Source organism: Apus apus, chromosome 2 (genome assembly GCF_020740795.1).
Source record: "Apus apus isolate bApuApu2 chromosome 2, bApuApu2.pri.cur, whole genome shotgun sequence".
NCBI lineage: Eukaryota > Metazoa > Chordata > Aves > Apodiformes > Apodidae > Apus > Apus apus.
Window position 1 is genome coordinate 69,211,700 of NC_067283.1, and position 25,602 is coordinate 69,237,301.

Below are 25,602 nucleotides of genomic sequence, written 5' to 3' on the forward strand. Positions count from 1 at the left end.
TCTGCTGTCAGATCTGTTCCTTCTAATATTTGGAAAAAAAGTGAGACAGGTCATCTGAGTACTCCAAAAGTCTCTAAAAATGGTGCCACAGTGCACCTACTTTAGTCCTTCACAGATGCCAATACATTTGTCCTCCCTTCGCTTAACAGACCGTTAACAAATATGCAGGTCTCACCCCAGAAGTGTGCAAGAAATTCACTCAGAGGCAAGAATAAATCCTTTCTTACCTATTCCCCACTTATATTTTTAACAGTGTAGCCATCAAAATGCAGCAAATCAATTTTTCCCCCTTGCTGTCTCCACACTGCCTTCTCAGGGTATTTTTAGTTGTTCTGATTAAAAATTTACCTCTTAAGCATTATTGAGGACACAGTGCATTTCTTGATAACAGTTTTGTATACTTTTGTCAGCCTACCTCTGTATCTTCCTTACAAAGGAAGATGTGGAGGCACTTCCTTGCCTTCTTCCCCTCTCTTTCTAACAAAAAAGAATGTTTAGTGTCAAACTTTAAAAAAAAAAAAACAAACAACAAACAAACAAGTCCCAGACCAGTAGGAAACCAACTTCTCTGCAAAACTTGGAAACTGCTTTTCCATATGAGGATGAGAAGCCATCAAACCTGACAGGATGATGCAAGGTACCTATGAGAAGAGACAATGAATGCTGAGCTGAAAAACAAACCCTGACCATTTGCAGGGCTCACCCAAAGCAAAGATAAGCAACTTTGGCATTTCTGGATTCTCTTGTGGTGCTGCATTGCAGGGGACAGGTACTGACCTCTGACTCTTTTTTCTCACTATCTGTTGGATTTAGCCCGTGTCCTTTTCATCAAACAACTCAGTTTAAAAACGTATTCTGCCACTTCTGTCACAGAAGATTTGCCAGTATTTCCTCTATTATTTTGGAAAGCTATGCTTTCATTATTATCCCAGGAATGCCGTATGTGTGCAGTGGTAATATTTACTTGAATGTATCAGAAATGCAAGACTGCTCTTGCTGGGATTCCCTGCATGGAAGCAGTTTTGATTTGCTTATTCATAGTGGGCAGAGACCTTTCTACACTTGGACTGCCATTCAGCCAGCCTTTCTGATCCCCTGTGAAACCTGTTTTCTTTCTGAAACCAGAGAAGTCTTGACTACCGAAAAGAAGATTACTTTCTGATTTAACTTCTGAAGGTCATTCATATTGCTCAGACAGCTTAGACAAGTTGAGTAGCAGAAGACCTGAATTTACAGGTATGCGAGGTACAACATTCATTGCAAAAAGTAAAGAAAACCCCACACACCTTTCTTTTCTCACTTCAGTATCAATATAGTCCAAACTATTCTCTTTGGTTTTCACTAGAATGTTCCAAAGGGAAAAATGTCAGCCACAAATCCTCACTCATCATGTATTTGCACAGCAATGCTTAAAGGTCCTTAAAGTTCTCCATGGATCTGAAAGAAATAATCCAGTCAGGGAGCAGAACCAGTGCTGCTGCCTTCTAGGGGCTGGTCGCATGGCTCACACAGCATAAAACTCCAGGGAAGTCACAGTAAACTAATTTTACAGACCAAGCACAGAAACCAATGTTCCACAAACCAAATGTATGAAAATCTCAGTGACTGCAGTTAATACATAAAGCAAAGAGAGTGTAAATCCACAAGATGGACGGTGGAAAACTCGCTGCAAAAGTACATCTCTACTGTATTCTGCTTGCCTTACAAGATCTCCCACTTCTGATCTTGCCATAACTGCCACAGTTTCACTCAGTTTCCTTGGCATTTCAGCAAAGCCACAACTTTTTCTTCATATCTGCTGATTCGTTCTTTATATGCCTGAATAACCGTTATGTTACAGCCACATTTTACACTATTCAACTTGGATGAAGTCACCCCCTGTCTGTGTTATTAGGACAAGCCTGATACAACATTTGGATTCCAAGAATATCCTAAAAATTGGGTGACAGTGGGTCTTATTTTCCCATCCGCATTTGGCTGTGCAGATCTGTGGTGGCCTTATATGGTATGGGCGATGGGAAGCCATCAACAGCTGACAGGATTATCCTCTGGCCAGTCTCATGTACTACACTCGCTTCCTCCCCCAGATACACGTTCTGTAGGCAAGAACCGTATCTCACAGAGGCGATGCTCCTCTCTTGTTCAAGGATCCCCTACTCCCAGATTTCCCAGACTGACCGTGGATCTAAACCCCCTGAGCAGACTCCTAGGGTCCCAAGTGCTGCTTTTGGCAGCTGACATTCACAGGTCCTCTCCTCTTATGTGATACTCTACAGAGACACACATCTGTGACATGGAAAGGCAGGTGGCAATTGCAGGCACCCAAAAAGTCCGTGTTCTCCTTTTAGTTCAACACTTTGGACTCAACAGGAACATTTGGGGCTGGTGCACCTGTTTGGAATTGCTGGTATGAAAACAGAGGGAGGAATTCCTTGTAGATCAGAGGACTCTTGCTGAGCATCCCTACAGTTATCCTGGTTTCCAGAATCACTTTACACAAAAGTTACCTGACTACCTTGACTTAGTTGCTTAAACCAAGTTCTCTGCTTGGAAGAGAATACACAGATTTCTTTGCTATGTGAGGTCTACCTGCTGCACTGGTGAACAGGAATTTAGAAGAATGACAAAATTCAAGAGAGGTAAATACAGAAATGTCTACTTGTCTTAACTACTGCTAGTACATTATTTTCTAATAGGGAATGCTTATTTTTCCATCTCAAAGTAACGTATGACTGCATTGTGAAACAAATTTCTGCTTGAAACATTTTACAATTGATCTAGCCCCACTAGGCATCCATTACCATTAGTTTCAGCTGTAAGGAAAAGACAATCATTTTTTTGCAGACTAAACTGAGCCAAAAAGTTTGTTTTCTGAAAAGCCTTTTTCACACAACACACATTATGTAGTTTACCTCAATACTATGTCTTGTTAAGTTTACCAAAGATGCATTTGGACTGGAACGGTTTTTAATTACCTGACCACAGTAACTTGACATTATCCTAAATTTGTTCTTCTCAGCAGTAAGACTCCTTTCTGCTGTAGCTTTTAATTGCTTGTGCTTTCCTGGAAGATTATCCCCTTACAAAGTGGATAATCAAGATTTACTTTTTTTTTTTTTTTTTTTTCTCCCAGACATCTCTTCCTTCTATAAACAATTACTTGTCTGGCACTTCCCCACCCCTTCCCCCATTTTCTTTTCCCTGTAGAAGAACACATTTTCACTGTTAATACACACCACAACAGCAATGTACTGGAGCATGGTTATCAGTCCAAAGCCCAGTGGAACCTCAAAAGGTTTTTGAACCACAGAAAAGTCTGTAAGGTGACTGCACAGTATTACACACACAGCCTCTCCAAATAGTCTTAATTAAAAGACCTCTCTCTGTGTTCTAAATTAGTTTTATTTGTATAGCACTTTCTGCTCTCCAATCTTTATAGCCTTATAACTAAGAAAGGTAGTTTAAGAAAGAAAATAGGACTGCCAAATGTCCTAATTCCTCAAGAAACTGGTAGTTTTAAAGGATTCATAAAGTCTGAATTTTAAATTAATAGAAGTGATTAATTACAAGCATGAACCTATTAAGCTGGTTGTAACTAACATTCAAGACAGCAGCACTACAGGCTTCCCTGTACTATTTAGTTTTCTCCCATTCTCCAGACCAGAATTTCACTACAAATTAAAGATAATGATTACAACCATGGAGATCTGTAACATACAGATCCATAGCAACACTGAGGATCTCTTATGTTAATTTCTGTGCCCAGAGGCTCTTCTGTAACACTGAATTAAAGAAGCCATCATATCTTTCCTGTAACAAGACAATTACCTTGGAATTAAGACTAAGCATAACACTCCTTTCCGAGTTGGTTTTCCAAAGGCTTTAGAGAACAGACAAAGTGACTTACAAGGCTTATGTCATTGGTCTGCAAAAGTTACACACCTACACGCTGTGCTTTAAGAAGAAAGGGCAAAGTAGCCATTGCATTATAGTCTTTATCTGTAACACCTTTTGTTATGAGGTAGATAATCTCCTTGGAATTACTGTTTTTTAGTGGGGCATTTCAAAATATTCCTTTTGTTGTTGTTGTAATTGAACAAATTAAGAGGACAATAACATGACTTGCCAACAATCCATTAGTGCCACCACCCAAATTCTTCAGACATGGAGAGTTATGTTTCTGCTCTGTAGTGTAAAAACATACTTGGATGTCTGCTGAGTGAGGGTTTAATGGCTTTAGAGGACAATACTAGGAAAGTCCTAAATCTGTGTGACTATTCTCAGCAAGCAGCTGTCCTTTCCATCTATTTGCAGAAGTCAGACAGTGAACCAGAGGTGTTCTCCTTGCAGAGGAGAACAACTGTCACCCTGGGTGTATGATCATGATGTGTCAAAGCATATCAAAGGAGAAAACATCTTGTAGAAATCCATAGTACTGAATCCTGTCCATACCTCACCACTCTACTAGTATGGAAGATAATATTCTTAAGGTAAAGAAGAGAAGCATGACATGACTGATGCAGTGCTGCTGGCAAGGCCCTCCCCTCCCAGTGTATGTGGACTCCTCCAGTGAGCTGCAAGAGTAACCACAGAATAATACTGCCTCTATTTGAGGGAGCAGGGAAAAAGATTTCTCCAGACCTTCAGCCTTGGAAGAGCTGCTCACTCTTCACACAGAGTTTTCCTCCAAGATAAGATGTTACACCAAAGATGATCACGTTTGATATCATCCAGAATGTAGACAAAAAGTGGCAATGAACAGAGAGGTGTTACACATACAATAAACATTCACCATGAATTCATGAAAAAGCCTAGTTCCAAAACGGGGTCTAACACCGCAGAATTTACAAGAAGTGCTGATTGTACTGTATCACAACCATAATGATAGAAGACAATTAAATATATTTTCAGCAGGATCCATGTGAGCAGCCTTCAATGTCTATGCACTTGTACTAACTGATACTATGGTGCAGTCCACGTGGCAATAAGAAGTTATCCACACCTACAACAAACTTGCTTTTCAGTTCCTTTGCAAGATAGTCTTGTTGTTCTTTACAATAAATTGTACTCATTACCTTATCGCTGCCTATATTCCTCTGCTAGACAGTTTAAGGTCCTTTTTCATGATTTGAACATAGAGACCACTCAAGAATTAATGAGTCAAAGCTTTCAGATGCCCACACAAATTCCATTGGCATTTCTGTTTCCTCACACAGCAGGAACAGTCTCATATAACACCACACAAAAAGGGAAAAAAGGAAAAAAACCCAAACAACTAAATATTAATCCACTGAATCAACATGAAAACAAGGCCATGGAATAATTTATCCATCCAGGCTGCAACACACACCAAATTCAAAAGGACCACAGGGTCAAACACCTGGACATGGAAAGAAAAAAAAAAAATCTAGGGGTGTTGAAGCACAAAATTAAGCATTTTCCTATCATCTTCAAAAAACACTGCAAAAAAAAAGTCTAAAAGAAGATAAATCTCTTTAAAACCAATGGTATATTTACTTCTTGGTTTGGAAAAAGCAAAATGAAAAAGCAGAGCATATGTAGTGGGTGAGACTTGTCTGGTTTTGAGACAACTGATAGTATCAGTTGGATAAGTAGCTTGTGCACCCAATAGTCACAGTAGTGCTGCTACATCCATGAGAAGGTATTTTAAAGCTTTAGAGATTGTTCAACAGCATAAATAAGTATCAGAAAGAAAAGAGCAAAGTCTTTCTTTTCCCCCTGTTGAACACCAACAGTATTCTTCAACAAATCATTATTGTCCCAGACACTTATAGTAAAGCTCTATTAGTGAATTAGGACAAGAAAAAAAAAAAGGAAGAGAACAAGGGAACAAACACCAGTCAGTCAGCAAAGAGCAGGACTAGAATTGCAAACATGTGATGGGTTAAGAGTGACCTGCACTGGCAGATGTATTGAGGAAGTCAGTTGTTCACTGCTGATGAGATTAACAGCACATTTGGTTTCAGATCTGAATACCAGATGCTCAATACTTGTACAAAACTGAAATACTAGAGACTATTTTGAAGCAAAAATGCTTATTCTTGAAACTGTTGTAAAAATATTTCAGAGCTAAAAACCAAAATGAGCAAACACTAGAAGAATCAATAATTTCTTGGGATACAGAACTAAAAATATTTATAAAATATTTGTATTCTGAGCACAGGAAAAAATGTGTTAAAAGTTTTACTTACTTTGGATGGGTAAATTCATCAACGAGGACAACCTTTTCTATCAGGTCTCCACCAATGGTTCGAACCAAATCATAAAAATCATTCTTAGAGTATGTCTCAGAAGGCAGCCAAAAGGAGATGTCATTGATCAAAGGTGGGTATCTGCTGAGTGGCTAAAAAAAAATTTAAAACATACCTTTTTAAGTGTCAGGACTCAGTAGGTAGACCTATGACTGTTTTGAACTTGTATAACACACACAGCACACATTTTAGATGCTTTCTGAAATGGTTTTTGAAGTGCAATCTGACCTCATAAACAACTGAGATATTCAAGATTCTATACTAGGAAATGTCTTTCAAAGATACTCTCATAACCACTTTGATTCATTCATTCAGAAGAAAAAACTTGTTTTGTTAAAATTAGCACTTATGAGCCTGAATACACATTTGGATCAGAGCTGTTTAAAAGGCAGAGAAAATTTTAACATGATTATTGACTTGGTAGGTAGAATTGCACTTTAAAAAAAATTTTTCTGATTTTTTACAGATTCAAAAATTATTATCACAGTCATGTATACAATTTATATGTATTTTATTCTTATATAACACAATATATTATTTGTCCTGTCCAATTGCTAAGAAAGTCTTACCAATAAGTGTCTTCTTATTAAAAAGGTTACAATAAGAAAATCACTTTGGCTTTAAAAAGAGGTATCAGTTCACTTTTCAGTGTTTTTTATAGACATTCAAACATTTGCAACCATCAAAAACAGTATTGCTGTTAACGTAGTGATTAATTCCACAAGTACCACTAAAGACTCTTAAATACAAAGGGGCATATTTGCTGCAGACAAAAAGACCTCATCTTGTGGTCAGAACAGTGTAACTTGTTATTTGTAAAAACAGAAAAAGGAATAAAACAAGATAATTATTAGTCTTTTAGTTTTGATGGAACTTCCGTGGAGTCAATGAATTTCAGATCTTGCCTTTGCTGAGACATTTCCTACTTTGTAGAAAAGAAAATGCTAATGCTCTTCTTTCATGCCCTCTGGGTCATGCAATATCTTACTTCTGTAGTTGAAATAAGTATGTTTGCACAAGATTGTCGGGGTCTGTACAAAAAACAACTTTCTAATTTTGCTTACATGTATATGACAGCTGACACATACACCTTGGTCTATATAGTATAATATTGCACTCAAAAATTATTCCATGCCTAGGAATGTTTTGCAATGAAACAGTGAAAACCTAAGTGAATACCTGCTAAGGCAATAAACCTGTTAAAAAAGCAAATTGCCAGCATGATGATTTATACAAATCCTTTTCCATACAGTGTAAACCAGTCAATAAATATCTGATAAGGAATACAGTGCAAGTTTTAAATTAAATATCCCCCCAGTTAATAAAAATGTGAATCACAAATGATTATCCAACTTGTTAAAGGAATAAACTTATACAATGAATTGATATCCTGTACACTAAGGGCAAATCATGCCTGACCAATTTGGTGGCCTTATATGACAAGGCTTCGGAAATGGTGGATGGTGGCAGAGCAACTGACATAATATACCTGGATTTGTGCAAGGCATTTGACACTGTCCCACATGCCATCCTGGTCTCAAAACTGACAAAACATGGATTTGACAGATGGACCACTTGGTGGGTAAATAACTGGCTAGATGACCACATCCAGAGAGTTGTGGTCAATGGTTCAGTGTCCAAGTGGAGGCAAGAGACAAGTGGCATTCCTCAGGGGTCAGTAATGGAACCAGTGCTGTTCATCATCTTTGTTGGAGACATGGACAGTGGGATTGAGTGTAGCAGTTGACACCCAAGAGGGAAGGAATGCCATCCAGAGGGACCTTGACAGGCTGGAGAGGTGGGCCAGTGCCAACCTCAGGAAGTTCAACAAGGCCAAGTGCAAGGTCCTGCACCTGGGTCGGTGCAACCCCAGACACAAATACAGGCTGGAGGCAGAATAGCTGGAGATCAGTCCTGAGGAGAAGGACTTGGGGGTGGTAGCAGATGAGAAGCTTGACATGAGCCACCAGTGTGTGCTGGAGCCCAGAGAACAACTGCATCCTGGGCTGCATCAAAAGAAGTGTGGCCAGCAGGGCCAGGGAGGGGATTCTGCCCCTCTACTCTGCCCTTGTGAGGCCACATCTGGAGTACTGTGTTCAGTTCTGGTGCCCTCATCACAGGAAAGACATGGAGCTGTTGGAGAGGGTCCCAAGAAGGTGCACAAAGGTGATCAAACGGCTGGAGCACCTCTGCTATGAAGACAGGCTGAGGGAGTTGAGGCTGTTCAACCTGGAGAAGAGAATGCTTCGAGGAGACCTTATAGCAGCCTTCCAGTACCTGACGGGGCTACAGGAAAGTGAGGGAGGGGCTTTTCACCAGAGACGGTAGTGATAGGACAAGAGGTAATGGTTTTAAACTGAAAGAGGGGAGATTTAGGTTAGACGTTAGGAAGAAATTATTCACCGTGAGGGTAGAAATGTGCTGGAATAGGTTGTTCAGGGAGGCTGTTGATGCCCCCTCCTTGGAGGCGTTTAAGGCCAGGCTGGATGAGGCTTGTGCAGCCTGGTCTTGTGTGAGATGTTCCTGCTCATAGCAGGGGGGTTGGAACCTGATGATCTTTAAGTTCCCTTCCAACTTTAACCATTCTATGATTCTGTGAAATTCAAAAACCCTCACATAATAAAGTCATCACACAGCAGCTTTTCATGAAAAACTAATAAATTAAATGTAAACATCTCTTCTATACAAAAGTCACAGCTGCAAAGGCTGGAGGCACTCCTCAGTCAACAACCTGATACATGTGTTAGTGTAAATAATGTTATAATTCTGCAGTAGACCTGTATATTCTCACCTCACCCCTGTCTACCACAACTATATTTCAGCATGCTACTGAACACACTTCAAAGCTTGTGGGGACAAATCCAAAACTCACTGAACTCCCAGCTTCAAGATATTTAATTATTCAACTAGAAGATGTGGCTCATGAGCCTAAGCTAAGCATGACCATTCAGTTTGGGCAAGGGCCTTCTTTTATTCCCACAGGTATAAGGACCCTGAAGAAAAATAATTACACACTCAAGTAACTCAGTAATATCCTAAATCCCAAAAGGAGCAGAGTACTCACAATTCATAGTGAGTGACTATTTGCTATGAAGCAGCAGGATTATGTCAGGCACATGAAAACAGCACTGTCCTTCCCACTTAAAGCAAGATGTACACAAGGACCCAATGTGGTTAGATCCTGCAACCACTTCTGGAACAATCTGACTTACATTATCAGTGTCACCAAATTTCATGTTAGCAAAGTTTCTCAAAGATGTAATAAACTGTAGGGTCTGGCCCTCTTGGATTATTAAATTTGTAAGAAAACTGCTTCTTCGATACAATCCACAGTGTTACTAGTTTACATAGCCTGGAAGGACAAATGCTTAAAACACTAAGCATAACTTCTTTATTATTAGGTACTAACCTTTTCTCAGAGCCTTACAATGCAGAAAATCTTTTATGGAAAAAGGTAAGGCAATAATCCCCTATTATACTGTCCCTTCACCACATGGCTGCAGTCAATATCATTGCAGTAAGTATTATATCAATACTAGAGTTAGTATAAGGATAAAATTCCTAGTTCTTAAACATATTGATCTGTTTGTTGTAGAGCTACATAATTGTTTATTAGCTATACCTAAAACGTGATGAGGATAGAACAAGAATCTCCAGCTGGCAGGTCAAAATGAAGCTAAGTTTGTATTCAGGCACCCAGCAAGTACATTCTGTGGTCCAACAGATCCCATTGCTGTCTCTGTCCTCCTTTCTAAACTTTTGTGCCCTTTAACAACAGAGCAGTCTTAAGCCCATTGACTTTGATCCCTTTCCAGGCTCAAGGCAAACAGCAGCCTCAAAGCCTGTTTCCTTACAAATTTACACACATTTTAGAGGCCTGCCTTCAGAGCAATGTGCTCTTCCCAATATATTCTCTGCTTTGCTGTCACCTCCAGCCACCATTTCCAGCTATCTCCTAACAACTTCAGTGTGCTCCTGCACACTTCTTGGAGAGGCTAACACAACACCATCTAGCCCCACTGCCTTCACATTGGCCCCAACTCCCAGCATGCTGCCCAAGCCAGGAAGTTGACCTGTCCCTCCTTCCACTGACTGACCACTCCCCTTCAGTTTTTGGGGAACTGAAAAGAGGTTTAAGAAAAAGGCAGAACTGATCCCACCTGCAGAGTTCTGCTGACAGGTGCTGGCCAGGCCTGGCAGACAGCACTGCTGAGGCACAGACAGCTCTGTACCACTTGGTCCCATCAGAGTTTTGTCACCACAGCACTATAAATGTTCTGTTTACTTCCTGTTTCAAACACTGCAGTGCCCTCTCTCTGACATTTTTCAACAGCCTTAGAAAAAAAAGAGTGCTTTCCCAGGCTTACATGTTTACTAGTCATTAGTCACTCTTCTTTGGTTAATAAATAAGCCAAGTGTTTACTAAAACTGCAAGTTTTTCCTGCTGAAGATGCTCATTTTAGTATAGAAATGAGTAGCTGGACACCAGTGCTGTTCCTTGCTCTGCCAGCCTACTAGCTGATGCCTAGATGTACCTGAGGAGCATATCACTGAAAACTCAGGACAGAGACTCTTCTGTGTGGGTTTGTGACAGCAGAGAGCTCTGCTGGTTTGGGGCATTCTTCATCCCCAGCCTTCCACTCCACCTTTCTGTCAGGGATTACTGCCCCTGCAGCAGCTGACAAAACAAATACATGCCTGTTCCTCCACCACTGCAGTTCACAGACCACCATAGTTGCTAACATATGCTGGATGAAGGACTGCAGCAGTTTCAGGCACTGGTGGGCAACTGTCTTAAGCAGCAAGAGTGTCCACCAGAATTCATCTCTCAGCATAAAATAGGACATACCCAGGCTCTGTGGATTTTGTCACACCAGGGCACTACACTGGACACCCTGGCTGCAGGAATCAAATGGTCACCTTAAGTAGCCTCTGTCCACACACAACAAAGGATCATCAGCTAGTCTGCCAGGAGAACACACATGGGCAGAAGGTCCCTCCCCTGGGGGAAAACAGCTGGGGATAATGCACAGCCAGTGCTAGCAAACAGGCCAGCCCAAAGCCACACAACTACTTCAGCCCAGAGACCTCCAAAAATCGGATGAATCTCAGGACTTCCCACACATATTTGGCACCCAAAAAATTAAAATAATTAAAAATGTTTTCCCAGATGAAGTAATAATTAGTGCAGTGTGCTATGGAGACAGGAGAAGTTTTGTGCCGTGGCTGTTCACTCAGTTCCCTGCCTGCTGTCAGCTGCAGACCAGGGAACAAGCAACAAACACTCAGAGGAAAAAGCTGTACCTGTATTTTGACAGTGGCCACACAAGTGCAAGGTTAACAATGGCATGTATCAAAGGCTGGGTTAGCAACTCCACAGCAGCCAAACTACTAAAAAAGTCAGCCATGCTGCACTGCCATCCCCAGTCTAAGTCAGAAAAATAGGAGATTTGGCAGCATCACAGGTGCCAAGCTTTAAAAGTCCTGCATTGCCCCACATTTTGGAGATGTACATAAACTATACAGTTTTAATGCAGCGTCATATTCTCATTGAAATGAAAGCTACAGTCCTGTAATAGCTCAGCCTTTCTTAATATATTCCCTGGTGAAACTACATCAATTCAATGTTATCATAGGAAATTTAAACACGTAACAGGAATGAAATTCAAATTTGCAAATTTACAACTGCAACTTAGCCCCCTTGCACATAATGAAGTTTCCTGTATTAGTGTGTATGCTACTAGATTTACACTTTCGTATTTATGAGCAGCACAGACAAATAACGGTTGCTGCAGGAAACATAATTTTGAATTTCTAGGCTGTCATGTCTTAAAATTTGTAGTCGCAATGTTCCATTATTATAAGTTTTCTACCTTCCCTTCAGCAAATCTATTTTTTCTTAGTTACATATACTAAATTGTATATATTAACCCATGTATACACACACATATACATTTAGGGAGGTGTATATATACCTATCTATATAGTTGGGAGGTAGGTGTCGGCCTCTTCTCCCAAGTGAATATTGACAGGACCAGAGGAAACGGTCTGAAGTTGCAGCAGGGGAGGTTTCGATTGGACATTAGAAAGAATTTATTTACTGAAAAAGTGGTCAGGCACTGGAACGGCCTGGGAGGTGGTTGAGACACCATCCTTGGAGGTATTCAAGAAATGTGTAGATGTGGCACTTCAGGGCATGCTCTAGTGGCTGAGATTGTCAGAGGGTTTTTTGGGGGTGGTATTTGGTGGAGTGTGTGTGGTCTTGTTGTGTTGGGGGTTTTTTTGGGTGGTGTGTTGTGTGGTGGTTTTTTTTTTGTGGTGATGGCTGGACTCAGTCCTTTCCAACTATGACTATTCTGAAAAAAAAAATATAAAATTATGTGTTCATGCACACATGAACACATGTATCCAAGGGAGGAAATGGAGAAATTTCAACACAGAACTTCTACAATGTCTGACAAGCAGATACACAGATTTGTTCTGGGATAAAGCTCTAAAAATCAAAGCAAATGGACCACTCTCTGTCCTCCTTTAGGGAAAGGCAGAAGGGCATTAGCCTACAATGGTCCTACAAGCTTCTCAGGGAATGGACACGCAAGTACGATCAGCACTTTTTGGAGGGCAGTCTGCTCCCCACAAAAGTGCTCTTCACCTCTGCAGGCTTAAATACAGGTACAGGGAAAACCATGGGTACAAGGGAACATCATGTGCTCCCTGGATTTCAGGCATTCTCCTTGAACGTGGACCATTTTAAGTGGAAGAGGTTGTCTTCGCACATGAGTGAGAATGCTCTGTCCACGGTTTAAGCATCTGCAAGTGCCCTTCAGTGTTCTGAATAGCTTCAAACCATTAATTCATTCAATGTAGAAAGGGAAACACTCACTACTATTTCTCACAGAAGCCAGAGGAAAAGAGAGGAGAGAACAAGGGAGGCATCAAGTTTCGATTTAACTAAAGGGTGCATTTTCCCACACTGTGCATAACATAACTAAGGACCTGTTACGTGGAACCAGAAAGGACAAAACAAATTCATGGTGGACAGATCCTCCAGTCAGTATTAAACAGAGCAATCCAATGACATTTTTGGTTCAGCATCTCTCTCATGGCTTTAAACAAGATCACTAAAAGTGGAGAAGGACTACCCTGTTTTTGTACTCATTCTTCTGTTCTCCCAGCACGTGCTGTTTGCCATCATGGGAGACAGTATACTTCAGCCAAATGGTTACGCATAACGTAACAGGTCTTTCCTCTAAGAAAATTGATGCTTTCATGACATTCTAGTAATGAAAAGATTACCAAACCATATCTCCTTTCTTTTTCTAGTTTAGTGATTTCTTATCTTAAGTATGAAGGACAGCACAAAGATGTTGAGCTACTGAAAATAACTGGGTGTACACCGCTTTAGAAACAACTCCTCTTAGGCTTGGCAGTAGAACTATGCAATCAAGTCTTCTAGAGGTTCTGGGTTTGGAAGAAGGGAAAGGATTGCCCAAACATTACCAAAGCCATCCCCATTTTCCTCCCTTTTTACTTTCTAAACAGCCTGGTTTCTTTCAATTCCCAAAGGTATTAATTTGTCATGGTTGATGGAAATGCTGGATTTCTAAGCCATGTTTGAGACAAGAACCCAAGTGAAAGCTACCACCAGTCACTTATCTGTGGACCAGATCCAGCAAGATTCCTCTCTGCTGTGCAGTGCATACCACCATATGGGCTGTCCCCTCAGCACCTAAGCTAAGGTCTATGGGATCTTGTCAAAGATAAAGAGTTTCTTTCTTGAGCTGTACTGTAGGTTCCCTAAAGGTGCAAAACAAGAAGGAATTTGCTCATATTCTGCCTAAGTGGTCACCAGGTAGTTTTTCATATCACCTCATCTAGTCACCATTTCCAATGCTAGTGAAGCACCCTTGAATAGAAAAACACCCCAAAGACTTATCACAAATGCACACGAGTGCACATGCATAAGAACAAACATGACCTTCCTTGCATGCTAAAAGTTACAGCTTATTATAGAGGAGCCTGCCTGACAAAGGAGAGTCGATACGTGTATGACACTGAAAAATTAAGATGAGTAACAGCCAGTGAAAAGTTTAAACTTCTTAGATAAACTGCTCCACTTTTTCCAAGCACCAGGAAGAATGCACAAGAGGACTGGTGCTGTGGCAGAATGAATAAGTAGAAAAACTTAACTTGCTGTTAAACATGTTTATCCAAAAGGAACACTAGATACTAAGCCTCTGAGGCATCAGAAAGGGACACTGTTTTTATGCACAACATTACTTCAAATTAGAATTATCAAGATTGGGAAAGGCCTTCAAGATCATCAAGTCCAACCACCCTCCCTACCACCCTGTACCGCTAAACCATCTCCGAAACACCACCTGTCTACCTGGTTTTTTAACATCTCCAGGGATGATGCCTCCACCACCTCCTTGGGCAGCCTGTTCCAATGCCTCACCACTCTTCCCGTGAAGAAATTTTTCCTAATATCCAATCTGAACCTCCCCTGGTGCAGGTTTCATTTTAAAGCATTAAATTTTATTATCTTTTATTTATAAAGCATTTTATTTTAAAGTCAAGCTCAATTAAAATTTGTCATGGACAATGCTCCAACTTTAAAGCCACAATACAATTCTCAATGCGAAAATGTATTTTACACTGACCTGTGGTCAAAAACTGAGAATCAACTAGGTACTGAAAAGGTTATTTTTATTAGTAGTAAGGAATTTAAAAAGTGCAGGAAAGACATACGAAAATTAAAGGATTTACTTAATCCTATTAAAAGTAGGATTGTTGCACTGTACACAATGAAGAGAGATTTCCAGACACCCATGCACTTGGGCATTTGGATATGCCTTGCCACTTGTGATCTTTTTATAAAAATACACTGAAAGTTAAATACAAATGATCCCTAAATACTGGCGATGGACTCTCTGCTGTGTTTGACTAGTAAAAAAAAAAAAAAATCATATTGCCACAGAACAGACAGGACTCACAGCGAGAATCACTGAAAGGGATGTCTCTCCACTACTCACTCCCGCATCTGAGTTTCTTGCAACCCCCTTCTGAAAGCACCAGGGTGAAGAAGAGATTAGCCTGACATGTTCATATAGCAGTTCTAGGACTACTGTGGAAAAATACGCATTGTCCTCATGCTTCTTCCCCAGCCTCTCTGTTGATGGCCTACTGAGCTAGCTGGTTCATTGTGCTAATCTCCCACTTCAAACACACATCTAACACTGCAAGACAACCAAAATCCAAGAAATGTTTTTTCTGGTTAATTTTTTACATTTGAGCAGTTGCTACCAGAGAACTGTTGTAACACAAAGGGGAACAAATGGGACAACCTATTTATTATGTTCTGTCATTGTCTGTAGAAAATAAGCAAGCTTGTGCCCTGGGGAAGGAATCCAGTGGATTTGGAACGACTAAAACAGTAACGTAGAATCTCACATGAAACCCAACAATCAAACTTTAGGACTGCCTCTTGCACAGACTGTCTGTATTCTGTTGGTCCTTCCCACCCAAATCTCCCACCCCAGAGCCAGAATCAGTCTATCAGGCTCTTTGTAGCAGGGGTAAAAAGGGCAAAGACGACACACACCTTAGAGAATAGACTATCAACGATTAAAGACTGTATGTAACAATCCTGCAGTTTTCTAAAAATACTTCCCATGTCTGCCAGGAATGGGGATCAAGTGATATAAGTAATCAAAAACCCAGCTTCTCAGAAGATACTCAGGATTTCTTCTTCAGCAGTGCTGGGCACCTGCAATTCCTGCAGAAGGCACTGGTTGCTGCTGGCATTCGGTCTTTGCCATGCTCAGAAGTCAGGTTTCCTCCTTTCTTTTGGTTTGGTTTGTATGTTTTTTTCTCATTATGCTTAATAGTAACACCAAGATAAATAGCTCAGTGGAGTAAAACACTGCACACATCAACAATTCATATAAAAGATTTATAACTAAGTAAAGACTGCAAGTATTTGGAAAGAGACTACAGAAATATGAAGATGTATTTCTTCCAAACACATAGCATAACAATGGAAACAAATTGCAACCAGCATTTTATTTCAGCTTAGACAAAAAATCCCATATAAAGCACTGTTGATTATATTTTCTTTTCTGCTCATTAAATCCAACATTCTGGAGAGTTACAGTTTAAATAGCAGAATCTCCAGAACACCTGAATATGACTTACATTAAAATAAGCTGGCATCACAAATCTCACAGGCACACACAACACCTGAAAGAGTCATTCTTCCCACCTAACAATCTATATTTTTTTTCTCTGTGTCCTAAAAAGTTTAAAAATTTCCATGCCAACAACAATAATGCTTTGTATTTATTGGTCAGGTACAACTTCACATAATGCCTTGGACATTGCAATGCTACAAAGGAATGTCCTCATCTTTCTACACTTCTCAGACTTATGACCAAAACTCTATTGTCTGGGAACAGCTACTGTACATACTGCATCATAAAAAATATTTGCTCCCTGAGAAATGCAAAGAATCCAACTGCCACATACAGCAATTTACTTCAGCAGATTATGGGTGGTTTTGAAATATTCTTCATGATTTCCAGTACCACTAAAACACCCGGGTTTCCTTCCTTACTTGGGAAAACTGCCTGAGTTGCAATGACTCTTGGCAAAATCTTAGTACTTTAGTTTCCAGAGTAATCAACTTCACATTTTTCCCCCTAAAGTACTGAATTTTTACCAATCACAACCTCCAAAGTGCAAAACCAATAATAAAACACCAGGTTTATGTAGCAAGCTAAAAACAGAATCTAACTTCAAAGAGTAGTAGGTAAGCTAGAACCAAAAGTGAAAGGCTCTACTTCCTTGTCCAATACTCAGAAGAAGGGGAAAAGCCTTTAATTTTTCCTTTCAGGCAGACCCAGAGCAGTTCTAAAGCTATAATCTTGTTAAAAAGTAACAATGTCTAAAGCAGAAAACTACAGAGAAGCCATAACCCAAGAACAGACCAAGCACAACGAGGACAAAAAGTACACTAAGCATTTAAGTATGCAATGACAAAATGTAAAGAACATGTGAACCTCAGCAAGAAGAATCCTTGTGGAGATCAGGTATTTCTTTAAATGCTTTTCCTTATTTTACAAGAACCAGAAAAAGGGTTCACAATTGCTGATTTAGGAGAACAGCTTACATGTGGCAATAATTATGCCAACTGATTTAACACATGTGCACTAGCAGGAGGATGCAAGCAATTCTCAAAAGAGGTTACTCCTTCTCATTATTAATTTAAAGAAAATTGCAAAAGCAAATCCACTGCAACATATGCACCCCAAAGCATTACTTACTTGCCAGATTTTGGTTTATGCTGCCATTTCTATGGTCTAGGTGTCCCTTACACTAGCAAGATGAAGGAAACTGAGGACAGGTATGGAAAGAATAATATGGTTCTTCCCAACTCTGCCTTCTGTTGTCTGGCTATTGTTTGTAGCTTAATTCATATTCTGATCAGAGAAGCAGTACGTGAAAATTAGGGTTTTTTATTAACACCATGTATTTCAAAAGGTGTTTCTTTTCAAGCATACACTCACATGCCCCCAGACTGTTCTCCCCAGCCCTCCTCATTTCCTAGAGATGCTCTAGAGCTCAGCTGCAATGGCTAATCATGATGCCACTGATGACTGTAGGGGCTTAGGCATGCTTTTAGAGACCACTTTATCAAAAGCTCTTTGCAAGATGCATCTTTTGTGTGTAAAACATTGGCATAAACATGAAGCCAGCTATCACGTAAACTCATCTATGACAAAACCCATCCTTTTATCCAAAAGCATGAAAAATAATTAGCGTGCATTTCCTACTGGTTTCAAGATCTCTCTTCCCCCCTCCCCTCTTTATATTTCTGTGTTTGTATATGACTATAAATACAGACCTGTATCTCTGAAGACAAAGTGCTTAGATATATTTTAAACAGTTTATTCTTACATCAAATGCATCATGTGCACTCATAAAGTTGTACTTAATCAGGCTGTAGACATGTAGATACTCAGATTGTGATAATTACCCAGGGATGCCAGTTATAAATCAGGGTCAATTAGGTAAAACACAAAATGATAGCCCCTGTCCTGAAGAACTTCCCATGCTAGGATAGTAATGGAGAAGACATGCTGAGGCAGGAGGTAGAAGACAACTACAACTATAAATAGCACAGAAAACAAAATTATTGAGTAGGGAAACTGAGTCACTTGTCAGGTCAAGTCCAAAGACTAAAGGCAAGACAGTTACTGTGCCATCCTCCTAGCCAGAATTCTTTTCACCAGACTGTACTTAAATGAATATTAGAAAAATATTGGCAACCTTACAACCTACATACTTCTGTAAACAGTGAGACTGAAAGTTCTGATTATTTGTGGATTACTGCTGAAACCAACAGCAGCTGGTTCTTATAGCTTCACATAACCAATATGAAATCACAGAATCATAGAAATCAATAGAAATCTACTGTTCTTTTAGATTTCTAAGTTTATTCCTTCACCTAGTGTTAATTTAATGTGGGTTTCAGAATACATATCACTGCTGGAAATTGCTCCGTGGCTTATTTAAGCACTTTTATAACCATTATACTTCATCATTTGGGATGCAATAAAGATTGGTTGGTATATTCAGCAGCAGAATTACTCATTTGTGAGTTATCTGTTTTAAAGAGCCTCAACCAGTCAAACTGCAACTCTATGAGGTTTAGAGATCAGAGCAAAACACAGTAACACATGCTTTTTTAAGCTTACTGCACTTTTTTCTAAGTAAACATTTAAATAGTATCAGGTGTACTTTGACAGGGTTGCATTGGCTTTTGCCTACAAAAAAAACCCCAAAAGCCAACAGCAGCAAAATGGTTGCTCTGGCAGTAACTGTAGATTGCAGAAGCATTTGTAACTGGAAATTCATTTTTAATTTACATCATGTTGGGGTGAGCTCAAAATGCAGTGGAGGCTACAGTTGCTCCTTTTTGAGAAAATACAAATTGGAAGGAAGTCCCTCGTGGTCTGTTCCCAGTTGCTGGGAATCTCTTTCACTCGATGACACAGCTGCTGGGAATACCACGTTCTTTACATATTGGGGTGCATTAAGAGGAGAGTCTCCAGCAGATCGAGGAAGGTCCTCCTTCCCCTTTACTCTGCCCTAGTGAGACCTCTCCTAGAGTATTGTGTCCAGTTCTGGGCTCCCCAGTTCAAGAGGGACAGGGATCTACTTGAGAGAGTCCAATGAAGGCCTACGAGGATGATTTAGGGACTGAAACACCTGCCTTAGGAGGAAAGGCTGAGAGACCTGGGGCTGTCTAGTCTGGAGAGAAGAAGACTAAGAGGGGATCTAATTAATGTGTGTAAATACATGAGGGATGGGCATCAAGAAGGAAGGGACAACCTCTTTTCACTTGTGCCCTGTGATAGGACAAGGGGTAATGGACTTAAACACGAGCACAGGAAGTTCCACCTCAACATGAGGAAGAACTTCTTTACTGTGAGGGTTACAGAGCACTGGAATAGGCTCCTCAGAAATGTTGTGGAGTCTCCTTCTCTGGAGACTTTCAAGACCTGTCTGGATGCCTTTCTGAGTGATCTGCCCTAGTTGGTGTGTGGTGGTTTGGGGGTTTTTTTTGTTTGTTTTGGGCTTTGTTTTTTGTTTGTTTTTTTCCGCTCTGGCAGGGGGGTTAGACTCACAGATCTTCAGAGGTCCCTTCCAACCCCTAATATTCAATGATTCACCCATCATCCTCTAACAACATGTTCTGTATTCAGCCATACCTGGTATGGGCATTCTTGAGACACTTTTTTCTCTTTTGCTTTGCCAAACTCTTTCAGGGGATATGATGCAAATGTTATCACTCTTGACAACTTGTGAGAGGCTGGGTTTCTGCCAGGTCATTACAACTTCCCAGATTACAGAGAGGCAGAGGGGAAAAAAAAAAGTTATCTTGATGCTTTCATTTGGTTTTGAACAGGTACCATTCCTGGTTTTATGTGCAAGTATTTTTACGTGGAAGGACAATGGTAAACATCTGTTTGGGAAGACATGGAGAAACCAATTTGAAATCCACAGGACACACCTACAGACTCAGGGGCCTCTGGATCTCATGGGGTTGTACAGTTGTGTTTCACTTGGGATGCCACAAAATGACAAAAAATGTTCCACAAGAATAGCTGTATGTCTTCATCCAAGTTACTCTGTGCTTTCTTCTCTAGTCCTTGACTTTTCTTTCACTTACTTCTGGACACCTTTCTTCTTTCCTCCAAGACTGAGGGTTCTACATGTCCAATGTACACAGAAGGAAAAGGTAGAAGAGTCCCAGCTATCAAAAGCTCCTCTTTCCACCCCAGCTGCTCACCTTCCTCACTGATCCATGACTTTCCTTTATGCTGCTTATGCATGTAGGCCACAGTGCTGGGGCATGCTATCCAGTAGCAATGCCACATTGCAGGGTTTTTCTCACTCTCATCTTTCCCCAGTCACTTCTGTTTTTATCTTGCCTCCAAAAAGGAAACTGCTGCTTCATCAGCTGTGCTGAGGTTGTGGGGCAACAGTGAGAAGTGGATCAGGGAACTGATACAGCCTTAAGGAACCACAGAGTAAAAAGGGTCCTTGATCCACCTCACAGTGTAGCCACATAAGTAGCTGCTACAGTACAACTGGAACAGGAGAGCAGAACAGTACATGGAAAAGAATAAAAATAAATACACTCCTCACCCAGATCCTGTGAGAACCAAAGATTTGAGAACAAGTGGCACAGAGTAGTCACAAAACCACCAAAATCCTTCAAAAGGAGAGAAATTCCAGTTGCTGTCTCTTAACTGCACCTGGATTCAACAGAGAGGGCATATTCCAGGTGGACACACCAGTATTTCACATTGCAAACCTCCAAAAACCCCTGCAGCAATCTCTAGGTTTGTTAGTAAAGCCCTGAACCTCCCACATAGCTGAGAATTTGAGAAAATACATAATTATATCTATGTTTTAGAATTACTTGCCATGTAATAAAAAATCTATGGGTGACTTAACTGTGATAGCATAGAAAACTGAAAGTAAGGATTAAATATTTTTCTCTTTTATATATATATACACACACATAAACAAATTCTCCTCCCCACACTCTAAACAAATTCCAACTGGGACAGCTGTGTACAAAGTAGAAAACTCACCATCCAGGAAGAATACTTCAAACCAGTTATTTTGCTTCACATCACCATCAGCAACACTAAATCTGCTGCTGGCATGTGGTAACTTAACAGGTGAAAAACAGAATTTTCAAATATTCTTAGACTGTGAAAACAACCTAGACCTATTTAAAGTATTTTCAAGGAACACAGATGAAGGAGAGGAAAAGAACTATGTTTCTGCTAATTAATATCACAGCCTTCTCTGTACATCTGACTATTATCAAGGTGGCTGCTAGAGCAATGACATGGATATGCTTCACCCTTTGGTGCTCCAGCAAAAAACAGATGGAGATATTACGTATGATAAATATCACTAATTAATCTAACCAAAAAGGACTACTGGACATTTTTCCAAGTAAAAGCAGAAAGGAATTAAACTGTTGGTGTTTGTCCAGGTTCAATGGGAGACTATTAGTAAGACTAGAGTGCAGTGGCTGGGTGAAGGGAAGGAAAGAGTATGAATTAAAACATGCATCATTGGTATTAGCCCAAAGGGTTAAAACCAAAAAATGCTCACATGGGCATTTAACAAGTGGGAAGAAATGTTGAAATCACTGTCCGGTTGGATGCAGGCCTCAGTTTCTGGATAAGGACTAAAACTGCTAGATGAGAACAGGCTATGTAAAGCCTTGACAGTGAAAAGCACAGCTCCTTGATAAGTCACGGAAGATCTTGCAAATGAAATTTGTGGTTTGTCAGATGAAACTCCTCTTGCTTATAAAAGCCGTTTTGAAAGTTTCCTCTGCTTCAGCCCTGCAAGGCACTGATCACTCTCAGTTGGATTCCAGGAAGTATGGAGATCTCTGACCTGAAACTACTGAGGCGTTTTGGCTATGTTTGACTGAGCACAGGAACTATCCCATTGATTTAAATGGGACTACTCACAAGTTTAAAGCTCAGCATGTGCTTCAGTACTTTGCCTGACTGGGGCCAGAGGGCTCAGGTTCCTAGAGCTTCAATACCAGCACTAGCTACAAATGATTTGAGATATAAAATCCTGACGAGGGATGACTTGATGATCAAGTGACTTCTAATCCAATTGTGCAGCTTGGTGCAGCACCTCTGCAATGAAGACAACATTTTTGCCTTTTTTCCATGGCTAGCCAACACTAAAAAAGGGAGTTTCACAATATTCTCTAGAGTGTACAGACAAACCAGAGATGATATACAGCACTGTGTAAAGGTTTTATTGACCTTCATTTAAGATAATCTATGTAAGACACTCATAAGAAATTCAACCTTCCCAAAGTCATACCAATAAAATGTTTATGCTACAACATCATCTATCCTGTTGTACCTCTACATGCATGCACACACATTATATATCTTCAATTACAGTAAAACTAATCAGACAATAAATCACAGTAGAGGCAGTACCTCATTTGTTCAGACATCCAAGTTAAATTTACATACTAATGGTTGCATATTTGCCTTTAATAGATGCACTATTAGAAAGTAAACATAATAAATGAATAACCGTTTAAACATGGAGTTACCTAATCTTGATGAAAAATATCTGAAAAGGTAGCAGCCAGTGAATCTATTTACTTTTTATTGGAAAATAAAGCTAATCACAGACTAAGAAGATAAATATAAATTATATGGAGTAACATACTCATGACGGGTCAGACAGACCCACCCTGTGCAGTGAATGTAATAAGAACGAATTGGTTGAAATGGCTGGCTTATAGATTAGGTGCTCTCCTTCTTGACCATAGAATAAAGGTTATAGAGTCAGGTGGTTTAATTTGCAAAAGCTTCCCCTTGGAACTGCCAGTGCATTTTATTTTAAGCATAATCTAAAGCTTTAGGACAAGCCACATGTGCCCCAGCAACAATCAGGCATGTGCACAGGAAAGATGCACAGAAATGATGACTGTCTCAGAAAACTGAAAAGTGTACAGTAAGGTAAAAAAGTTGTACTGTGTAACTGTGTGAACACGAGTGCTCACAGATGTAGCAAACAGTGCAAACTGGGGTACTGGATAAATGCTGTGTCATTAGAATAGGGGCTTAATTCCTATGGCACGCTGAGCAAAGGCAAATGGGAATGAGTGAGGCGCAGCCTTTGCTATTTTCAAAGGAGAAAGATGAGCCCAGTTTGATTTCCTTTCCCATATAATGAATTACTTCTTTCCACATAACTACATCTTCCTGAAGATACACTTTTTCTCATCTCTGCTAACCTTGACTGTTCACTTTTCAATGAAGAGAGTATCTGAGGTTAGGGTCACATACACTGTTTTCGCTACAGCTGTGCGGGAGGTGAACAGTGTCAATTCAAGCTGCTCATCAGCTCTCCTCACTCCACTGCCAAAGGTGACTAGCCCCTCAGGTCTCCCAGTTGAGCAGCTCTAGGAGCTTTGTCTGTCCTGGCAGCAATCAGAGTTATCCTGGTTATAATGTCTGTTATTCTGAGTACTGAAGCTAATGGGTTATTACGAAGGAACTGATCCTGGAGAGACTGTATATGCTGGCAAATGCAAGGAAGAAGCAGCCCCTGGAGATGATGGGAGCAGTAAAAAGTAGGTAGGGCTAGAATGTGGGGAAAAAAGAAGAAAGCAGCTCCCATCATCTCACAGAGGGATTCTGCAGTTTAGATAGGAATCTGATCCAGATTCCCTCTGTACCAGTGGTTCCCTTAGAACAGCATAAACATTCTTCTGCGTGACCTCAGCCCAGGCGACAAGGCTCATCTGCAATAGAAATAAGTAATTATTTAAAACAACAGGAGCAGCAGCCACCAGCAGCATCAAATGAAAGTGACTTTGTGAGAAGAGATTGCATCAGCAGTCAGTGGACATGACATGCCACTTGCTTGCTGTGGCAGCGAAGTGATGGAGGTTCCAGGAACTGTCCTGCTGCCAGAGCCCATTCGTCTTAATCAACACCTCTGGGCACACTGCATTTCATCTGAGCAGTGAGTGTCTTCCTTCCCTAAACGTCATTTCATTTTTGTACCTTTTCTTGAGAGTTGTCAGCCCACGGACACATCTTTTTTTTGTAAGAATGTGATTGAAGGCAAGATACCAGCCTCTGATCCCTCACACTGCTGTGACTTGTGTCAAATTATAGCTGGAGCCATTTGGTAATCCAAATCAAGGCAATAATCTGATCTGTGGGGAGCAGCACTCTGACACAGCTGTGCTGAGTGGCCACAATGGTACAAGCACTGTCAGCTTTTCCAAGCAGCTTTTTGACCTACTGAAGCTTGCACATGTATATTGAACTGATGACACAGGAAAAAGTCTGACATATTCAGGCTGTTAAAAGGCACAAACCGTATACTTTAAGTCCCAATAAAATGCTTCCATTAAATCCCATTTTTGAACAAGAGTATATTTAGCCTGGCTATTATTAAGGGTTACTGCTATGTATTGTGGACTTCATGTATTTGAAGAACTTTTTAATCAACAGAAAGAAAAATACTTATGTTATTTGGTAATATGCAGATTATCAAATCTGGGGAGCATCCAGAGGCTGAAAGATCTGTTTCAGTTAAGCACATCAAGGATGGACATTTACCTGGGTCTTCTGAGGCTTCAGAATTCAGTCTGTGTCATGAAAGGCTATCAAAACATCTGGTTTGCCTCAGTTGAGTTCAGTCAGGCTGAAAAATACTGCATGGCCTTGCAGTCAGAAAGCCTGTCACTTTTTTAATATCCATAGAGATTGCTTACAACATCAACACTGGAAGACAGGCTAAAATTTTTCCTTCAAATATTAAATTAATAAACTATGTGATTGATTAATTAATTATGACTCCTTAGAAGGTAGACAGGTGCTAAAGGTCTGCTAACTTGGTTTTACAGTACATCTGAAAAAAAACAGAACAGAAAGTGTGTGTGTGCATATGTTAAGAGGAAAAAAAAAGAAAGAAAAAAGAAGGAAAAAAGGAAAAAGAAAAAAAGAAAATAGGTTGCTAAGAAGTACCTGATACCAGAGCAAAAAGCTGTTTCTAAAACATTGGCCATATCATCTTTCTGTAGAGGAAGAGAAAGAAAAGACTCAAAATGATCCATTTTTGCACCTTTGCTGCCCTTCCCATATCACTCATTCTCCTAATCTGTATACTTTTCGTTGGCCTATTTGCTGGGATATGACTGCCAGCACATTAATGTGCTAAAGCAGTAGTTACTGGCCCA

General features: G+C 40.2%; 1 protein-coding gene across 5 annotated transcripts in view; it reads right to left on the reverse strand.

The window, feature by feature from the left end:
* FARS2 (phenylalanyl-tRNA synthetase 2, mitochondrial) overlaps positions 1-25,602 on the reverse strand; it is a 243,785-nt gene that overhangs the window by 76,266 nt on the left and 141,917 nt on the right. For all 5 annotated transcript variants that reach the window (XR_007888605.1, XR_007888604.1, XM_051610550.1 and 2 more), the window contains one exon: positions 6,213-6,364. Coding sequence is in view for 3 of the 5 variants with exons in the window: in XM_051610550.1 (XP_051466510.1) it covers positions 6,213-6,364 (152 nt within the window). In the remaining 2 variants the exon portion in view is untranslated. The remainder of the gene's footprint in view (positions 1-6,212; positions 6,365-25,602) is intronic.